This window comes from Egretta garzetta, unplaced genomic scaffold (assembly GCF_000687185.1).
Source record: "Egretta garzetta isolate BGI_Z169 unplaced genomic scaffold, ASM68718v1 scaffold154, whole genome shotgun sequence".
Classification (NCBI taxonomy): domain Eukaryota; kingdom Metazoa; phylum Chordata; class Aves; order Pelecaniformes; family Ardeidae; genus Egretta; species Egretta garzetta.
In genome coordinates this window covers 8,941,869-8,951,321 of record NW_009259600.1, presented here as the reverse complement: position 1 = coordinate 8,951,321, position 9,453 = coordinate 8,941,869, and the positions used below count along the sequence as shown (strand labels likewise).

Below are 9,453 nucleotides of genomic sequence, written 5' to 3'. Positions count from 1 at the left end.
CCTCATCCTTCCCCATAGCCCAGATCCTCCCAGGCATGTCATGTTCGGCACAAGGCACTTTGAGAATATAATTTTTGAGAGCCAGGCAGTTCTCCCTCCCTGCCATGCCCTGTTTGGTGGTGCATCATCTGTCACCAACAGCCTTCCCTGGCCGTGTGCTGTGTTGCCCCAGCACAGCCCCGTGCACATGAACATGCTCTGGTTCATGAGGACTCTACACCAAACATTAAAATAGATTAACTGTTACCTCAGATGACAAACACTTATCACCAAGGGACAATTTTGCAGAGGACAGGTAGGTATTGGTGACAGTAATATCTTCTAGCTCGGTGCTGAAGTGATCAGACTCTTTGATGACATTATAATTTAGGGCCACGCTGTAATTGGCTGGTTTCTTCTCCCGTTTCTGCTGGCAGTTGCAGAGTTTCCTGAAGGCTGCTCTGAATTTCTGGGACATGAGATTGTAAATTACAGGGTTGATGGCACTATTTAAATAAATACAGATTCTGCAAAATAGCAGGAACCAGTTTTCTTGGAAGGGGCTGGAGAGAAAAGAATTGACCACGACAAGCGTGCGGTAGGGCATCCATAGAAACGCAAACAGGACCACCACCACGGCCAACATCTTGGTAACCTGGGGGAATACAGAGAGAAGAGGGGCAGAAGGTTAGTACTAATCTTGGAAGGAACATTCCTACATCTCTAGGACCAAAACAAAACTATGGACAGACTCTTCAGCTGGGAATTCCTGATCAGTGTTTGATTCAGAAAGGTTTTCTACAGCAAGAAGGACAGAAAAAACCTTGGCTCCAGATTCTTCCTGATTTAGTCAAGTGACTCTTTACAGGTAACATCCGAGTAAGCCAATTGTTGTAGACCTTAGACTGCAACTTCTCAAGCTGGGAGGTATTGATTCAAATGGAAAAAAGGGGTCTAAAGTCTTTTTTTCCAACCACATTAGATCTCCCCCTTTAGACCAGTATAGTCTGTAGAGTAATTGAACCTGAAACCTATTTAGATTATCTGCTTTAACAGACACGCTAAAAGAATTTCCAAAAGCCAAAAATAATGAAAAAAAAAATTAGACTTATCCCTATTCCTCAAATCCTCAATATTTAATTAGATCTTCATTATTTAATGTGTACTCTGAAATGTCAATTGAAGTTTACTGAGACAGGAAAAAAGTGATTATGAATAAAACTCGATTATTATAAGAACTTTCATATATTGCATAAATCTGTTTTAAATGACATAAACTTTCATATATTGCATAAATCTGTTTTAAATAAAGAAAAAAACAATCTTTGGGGATAGCCAGGATAGCTGAAATGAAGTGAACAAGAAATAATTAAAAAATTAGGAAAAAAACCCCACTGTAAAAAGAGTTTTTCTCTTGTAAATAATTTCATTCCAGTATATATGGTATTCCCTAGTACCTACATTAAAGAAAGTTTGAAAGATATTAATAAACAAGGTAGAAAATGCAGTGATACGTGATAGTGGGGTAGTATGGTGGCACAGCCTCGTGTAAGTCAGGAGATGACTTGGTCAACTGTGTGTGAGCATGAACTGGAAAGCACTGGCACTGATTTTGGTGAGCTACAGCTGCTTCTTTTGATTGTGTTTTTTTTTTTTACTATTTGCCTTTCTTCTTGACATAAAACTGTTGTTGCCTATTGACAGATTAGTTTAAGGAACTTCTTTTTACCTTTGCTTCATTCCTTCTTTCTGGGTACCTGAAATTATACTTCAATGAAACAGCAACTCCTGTAACTACAGGATACATTCTTGGCTGTATAGGTTATAATTTCATTGCTTGCAGAAAGGATAGATGTGGATTGAGAAGAGTTTTAATTGTGTCTAGGGGCACAGACAGAGAACTCCACTAAAATCACTTATATATACATGCTAGTTTTAGGTGCGTTTTTGAGTTTGAAGTTATAAGAGTATATAATTCTCTTGTCTTCTGATCAGATAGCTTGTTACATAGAAAGCCTGCAATGTCACTGCCTAAGGGATGTATGTTCTTCTAGATATCTAGAAAGACACATACACATGCAACCCAATTTGATGTTTTTGTTACAGATATTATGATAAAGAATGGGATGAAGAGCAAAGTTATTCTACAAATTGATATATCTTTATCTATCTTTAAATGTACATGTTCAAAAGCTACAATTTTATCCTATAATTCTCCTCCCTTCACCCTGTAGGAGTAAAAAATGAGACTGGGAAACATTACCTCATTTTTGTCTCATGACTGATACATTTCCTTATGACTTCTAAACTGTTTTTCTTGTTTGCTGTGCACAATCACCGCAATAGAGCAAAATGCAAATGTGAATGTCTCCAGTAGCTAAAAGGATGGTTTTTCCTTATCTCCGAACCACTTCTAAAAGGACCAGTCCTGTGAGCATGGCTGCAAAGAGCGAGGTGACCCAGTGCTGGCCCGCTCTGGCTGAGGAAGACTCAGGACTCCTCAGATGCTGCCTCCCCTCCCTCCAGGCAAGCTCCAGCCTGTGCCTCCAAACTGAACAAATCCATTCAACTGAGAATAATCATTCATCATGGAAAATAATCCACATTTAGAGGAAGAAAGTAACCATTTGTGGATCTTGGATTAAGAATGGGACTGAGCCCAGTTTACAGAGCCCAGGCATTCAGAGGGTGAGTGGTTAATAGTCTCCACAGGCATCGAAGTACTTTGCTACCAGAAGCTCAGCAGGGGACTCTGTCATCATACGTACTGATCATTGGCCATTTACATTGCTTCTGAGCATGTCTTTAACGAACAATTGCTCAGAGAGTTACAATGGTGCAGCTGTCAGCTTGAATCCTGGGTTGAACTAGAAGTAAATTGATCTTACTGTCAGGAAGGGGATATTTTAGAGTCACACAATTAATACTTTACAGCAATAAAAAAACTGTTGTTACTCAAGTGACTGCATCCTATATGCCTCAAATACATATGTATGTGGTGTGCAAACTATTAGCTGAACTTATGTATACTGGCAGCTTGATGTGCACTTTCCTTCTGTCTAACACCTCTAGCTTGTACTGCTGCCATGTTCAGTTTATGGAGGCTGTGATTTGACAATACATTGGAACAGGCTTTTAGCACCAGATAAAAAATATCACAGTCACAGCACAAAGTGTCCTGAGCTGAGATCAGTTCAGCCTGAATGTGTTTAAAAATGCCAGGAGGTTCACTTTGCACTGCTAGGCTTTATGCCAGGTAAGACATTGTTTTGCAGGGCTCAGACTCCATGATGTCCTGGTCTTGACATAAACTGAAGCCAAAGAAACCTGTGACTGCCTCTAAAAAAGCAATCCTGTTCTCACCTCTCTCCTTGTGCTGGCCCCAAAGATGAGGGTGTGGGTAAGACTGCCGGTCCAATTGAAAACGAAGCACTTCTCTGTAGAGCTGGTTTTCAGTTGGCTCAGGTCAATGATCCAACTCCCATACCCATACGCTGCCACAGAGCCTACAGTCATGGCAAGAGAAGAGGCAGAAGCATGTGGCCTTGGATGGCACTTCTTTGGTGGCACCTCTTGGTGATTCAGTCAGCATAGGACAATGAGGAGAATTCACCATATTTTTAAACTCGCTGCAGCACACACCCTTCCAAAGCTGCCAAAAATCACAAACCTGGCAGAAATTCAGTTGCCTGATCCACCTGACCAGTTGTGGTTGTGTCGCTGAGACCCACTGTGAGGCCCTGAGTTCAGATAGTTACTTGCTCATGTGTTAATCCTCCTTAAACTAGCTCTAGAGGCAGTGGCTTTTCATGACCATCTACCTCAGGGCATGAGCTTAGTGCAAATGCCAGCAGCTCCTAGAAGGTGCTCTGGCACCACTCAATTTGTCCCCAGCATGGCCAGTGGGCTTGTCACCCCAGTGCAGGCTGAGGCACCCCTCAGGGCTTCTGACCCAAAGATGCAACCATGCCTTGGACTTTTTTTGCACCTGAATTTGCCTTTGTAGATGAAGCCAGCTTCTAAATACATGATTTAGGCCAAAGCTGCTTTCGTATCCACACCGAAAGTCTTCATTGGGATGGATGGGGCTACACAGAAATAGCTTAGAGGAAAGTTTGGTGTACTTTGCTTAAGTAAACTGCCATACTAATTTTTCAGATCACTTGATACGAAATATAAATAAATATATTTGGGGGGGCTAATTATTTGACATCAGTGGAGTGCTAGGACGACAAACTACTTTAAGAACCTGCTTTTTATTACCTGTAACCATACACCAAAACTCCCTGGAAGCAGAGGCACCAGCATCCCATTCATTGCTCATGTGAAGGCAAACATACACCGATTGCTCTTTTCTTGTGGATGCGTGCTGCATATCCTATACTAAGAGTACAAATTATTCTTAGTTAAGGAGATTGAAAACATGATTAAAAGGCTTTGAGCAAATCCATTTTGGTCCAAATTTCAAGTGTGCTTTGAATGATAATGAAGTGCTTGAGATTTAATGTGTTCCTGGCTGCATGCAACCAATCTTCAAGCTCTATCTTCTGGTTTCAGAGAATGTTCCGAAAAATATTTAAAATGTTTTTTACTAAACAGATTCCCAATATTTTAATTTTGAACTAGTATTGTCCTTTTCCTTCCTGCTCCAAAGTCTTGTCATTCTAAGGAAGTGCTTTTATGAGATATTTTCATTACCATGGTACTCACAGTTTGGTAGTTGCTTCCTTCTCCTTTGAACACTAATCTTTCTTACCTTGATAGGTAAATGTAATAGTCATACTTAATAAGTTACTGTGCCATAGAGTCACTCTGGTGTTTTAAAGGCATGTAATATAACTTTGTTTCTTGTGCTTGCTGGTTTTCATTGCAATGCTCAGAGATTGCATATGTCAGTCCATGATTTTGTAATCCAAAAGAAGTTGTACAATGAGGAGGAGGATTAAATAAATAAAAGGATTAACGTCTTGATATAATAACACCACAAGTGAAACCAAGCGATATGACTGAGGATTTCATGTAAGCCATACAAAACTTATCTTGCATTGCAAGCTGGAATCTGTGCTTGCTCTGCTGTGAGAGAACAGAGGGGTTTCTCGGGGGGTCAGATCACCACATACTGCATCAATGTATAAGAAAGGGCTTTTCCTAGAGGGTAAGCTACCTGTTTTAACCTACCACGGAGAGACCTTAGATTATTTGATTGAATTAAGCAACTAAATTTGTGAGAAACGCATAAAGTGAGTGGGATCCCATCTCAAGTATAAGCAAACACATTTGCTATCTGAGGCTGTATTTATTTTCCACAGTCCCCTTGATACCTGAGGAAACTAGGAATTCCTTTAGGGAAAGTATGAAATCTACCTGAAAGTATGTAATCCAGTGTTGATATTACAGATGGGCAAGGAAAAAATTTGGGATCTGTTGGCTGAGGTAGGTGGGATAAAATGGAAGTGTGGGAGAGATCAACACAGCCAGAACAAGGACCTGATCTGGAGGACCAGACAGGTGAGGAGCATATGGTAAAGAGAACAAAAAGCACACAGCTCAGCTTGTGATTCCATGAGCATATCAGCCAGACAATGTATGGCTCTTAGCTGCTACAAAAAGGGGACTAGGGTGCTTCCTTGTCTTCCCATCTGCTTCCCTTGGCCTCTTGCTCTTTTAAAAGGTAATGAGCTGCTTGCCAAGGTAGCTCACAGAACAGGCACTCTTAGAAAAAGGATTCCATTTTCCCTATATTTTCAAAGTTTTTCTGTGAGACAGGCAAATCCCTTTTCTGTCCTTCAGTCTTAAGTTCTCTCATGTTCTTCTGCCTTCCTGCAATTCCTGGGTCTTCAGGACATTTTCTTGCTTCTGAGCAGAACAAAATGATTCAGATCTTCAGAAGAAAAAGCATTAATGTTTTAGAAATGCTGATAGACCCTAATACCTGTACTACTAGGAAAAAGGAAGCACTGTTAGCAAAATTAAGCACTCACAAAAAAAAAAAAAAGGCAGAAACAGCTGCTTTTCTCCCTCATATTACACACAGTAAAAAAACATTTAATGTTGGTTGGTGTAACTTGTTAGTGAACTTGTTAGTTTTATTGTGAAATCTGCTCTGAATACTTTGAAGAACACATTTTCTATTCATGAAGTGAAACCTTTCTTTCCCTCTTGTCTTTTTAATAGAAGACTTGGGAATAGAATGCCTAAAATGGACAAAAGAGGAAACTGTGATCAACCTTCAGCTTTTACCATCACAGGTACACATCTGCACTGAATTCGCTGTCCTAAACAGCAACTATAAAAGTAGTGGCTAAACCTTCCCAAGTCCAAATAGGAACCATTATTTCTTTCATTTCTGCAAGCAAAGACAGTTTAGAAGTAAATGGAATTGTGGTGGTGGTGTATATGAAAAAGCAAAGAATAAGAAGTGTTGAGATTTATTTTGATACTTATGGTACTTTATGGTGTAAAGATACAGAAAGGAAGACTATGAGTAAAGACTACAGAACTATTAGCTTGAGTTTCAGGCATGTGTAAAGTTGAAGTTGTAATGCATGTGAATATAAGCTGGACGTGAACTTCTGCTTGGTAGAGGCAATGAGCTGATTATATTGAATTTGGTTTGTCTTTGGGTTTTTTAGTAATGGACAATCTGGTCAAATCTTTGGTACAAGCTCTTATATTTTTTCCACCTTGAATTTATGCACACACATTACTATTTATGTGCGATAAATGCCCGTAACTACAGCTAATGTTTGCTCAATTGCTATTCATTTCGATTAGGATACAGTCAGCAAATGTATTTCCTGGAAGACTTAACAATATGAATGGCTTGCAAGTACCAATAACAGGCCATTTTGGAATAGCAAAGACCTGAATTGGTAGGTTAATGTAATCATAAGCATGCCTGAAAAATAAGAGATCTAACTTGCGTCTGCCTTTGCAACTGCAATGAAGAAACTAAAACAAAGTGGCAGAAGAACAGTTCCCTAGCAGTCTAACAAGCTAGATATCTTCAGCCTACCACAGCACTACTGAAAGCGGTACTCCCACTGGGGTTGGACTGGATGATCTCCAGAGGTGTCTGCCAGCCTCTGTGAAATTATAACAAAGTACTGGAGGGAAATTTCTTTAATCTAAGGTCCTGAGGGATCTGGGTCAAAGTCCGTTGCTGGGTCATATTCCTTTGGCTCATGTTCAGTCTTTCTTCCCACTACATGCAGTTTTTACCCTAGTTCCATGACAATGATTACAGTTTCCCAGTGCTTCATGAGGTCCAGGATTCCTTACACATTCAAATCACATGTTTAATTGGACAGCTCCAAATTCATAGTCTGTAGTTTCTGGTGAGTGAATAGAAATCACCTTCACTCCCTCGGGACCTGTGATCAAATGTCCAGATGATCATATAGTTGTAAAATAAAACTTAACATCAAAGTAACATTGAAGTTCCTTCTTTGAATCAGGTAAATGGGACTTTGAACTGTCTAGCCTTAAGAGAGTCTTTGTCATGATATCCTTCAGCTTTCCTCTGTTAAGCTTTGAAGTTTCAGCTACTGTGACCTGGGTTCAACTGAAGGGTGCTGGAAAATTTTGCTTTCTCACCTTCCCTCCTGTTTAACTTGAGGAAATGTGTACACCAGGACTGTTTCACTCTCTTTTCTCAGGTTCAAATTGTGCAAATCACTCAGCAGAAATACTCTATAGTTTCTCTGTGGCCAAAGAGGTCTCACCTTACTCTTAGTCACCTTTTCATTTTCTCCTAATCTGTTGCAAAAAACATTATGCCACTGTTTATCACTAAGACCCCCTATTGGCAGTCAGATGCTTTCCCATGGTATTTTTCAGCTATATACGAATTTCAGTCTAGCAAAGTTATTTTCTTTGCAAAACATAGCTGAAAGCCCATTCAATGCAGTCATCACCAGCTCCATCAGACCTAATGGGTGTTTAAGATTTTTCTTTAAGTCACAAACTAAACACAGGCTTGAAGGTTTACCTGCATGTTTCAATACTAAAAACAAGTGTAACACCAGTTGATTCCTCAGGGACTACCACCACATAGCCTTGAGCACACACTGATTCCTCTGAAAATGGAGCATACCAACATCTCGCCTCCTTCTGGCAAAGATCTTCTCTCAGGAGAAAGTCAGGTGTTGCCTACTGACTTGTAGAGGCTGATTAAAAGCTCTGCAAAGGCAATATGTGACTCCTACTGCCTTCCATAAAGAGTGGATCAGCTGGATTTAGCTTCCAGAATGAAGGGGTTTATGTTCCTTCTCGAACACTGGGAGTCTGATGGAAAATATGGAGTGAATTGGAAATGTACTCCGATGTACAAAGGAGTGCCTGACTGTCAAATAAAATTACTTTTTTTTTTTTAAAACCTTTAAAATACGACTATCGCACCCTGCTGTCCAGTACAGTTCTGTAAAACAGAATAAATATTGCACAAGTGGGATTGATTTAGCTCTTCAGAAGTGGATGCAAGAATGGAGTTTGACACATCCTATGAGTGCACATTGGTGCTCCTTTCCTTGGCAGAACTTTAGTTTGCAGTGTAAACAACTCATAATTTTAGTAGTTGTCCAATATCAGTGGTAACAGATGTTGTTCAGTGAAACAAAAATGTGTTGGAAACGAGATATTTTATGGGAAAAGAAAGCTTATTTTGTGCCTTTCCCCCTCTTTCAACATTTTTAAAAAAAAAAGACTGATTTTCTATACCTGTTGTTTTTGCTTGTCTTCCCTGTTCAGTTTTGTCTTGCAGTGCTTTGAATGAAAACTTCCAGGGGCCCTGAAAAGAACTTTGAAGGTTTTGCCCATTGATGGTTCTTGCTATAGGGTGATTGATTCTTTAGTAAGAAGATTTTGTTCCTGTTAGCTTTCCAAACATTGGAATGAAATAAGTATTTCCTAGAACTAATGTAGTTCAGTGACTTTTAAATGATATGGGTGGGAGGGTGAAGGCAGGGTATGGAACAAGTAAGCAGAGGACCACTTTCTACCTGGAAGAGCTGATTTTTGTTCATTGGAGATGTAAGATAGCCTCACTCTGAGCTCATCCCTAGACAGCTCTCATGAAAAATATGTTCAGATAGGCTTGACTCACCATTCTAATATAAATTCCAGGCCTTCTTTCTAAATCGTAGAATGATCTAAATTGCTGTTCTGTTTTGAAAGCAAAACAGAAGTCCTCTGACCACCTGACCACTTTCTTTCCCTTCAGTGCTGGCATTATGTCTGTTTACATCAGAGACTGAAAATATCTGTTCTAACAGAACTGAACATGGTCCATCTATTCTCCTTCAGCAGTAGACACTTCCCTCCCTCCTGTTTATTTCACTGCTGACCTTCCCACCCCCCTTTGCCTCAGCTCAGGTATCTGACCCGCACAGCTGTGAAGAAATGGATATCTTACTCTATATTTACTGAGAACAGAGCTATTCTAGATGCCATATCAGGGTTGTTCCTTTCTTGCCT

At 39.9% G+C, this 9,453-nt stretch overlaps 1 protein-coding gene across 1 annotated transcript in view; it reads right to left on the bottom strand.

The window, feature by feature from the left end:
- Nucleotides 1–226: 226 nt before the first annotated feature.
- Nucleotides 227–9,453, bottom strand: part of TRHR (thyrotropin releasing hormone receptor) — a 14,138-nt gene continuing 4,911 nt past the window's right edge. Inside the window, exon 2 of the mRNA XM_009638325.1 lies at nucleotides 227–634. Within this exon, the coding sequence (XP_009636620.1) occupies nucleotides 227–634 (408 nt within the window). The remainder of the gene's footprint in view (nucleotides 635–9,453) is intronic.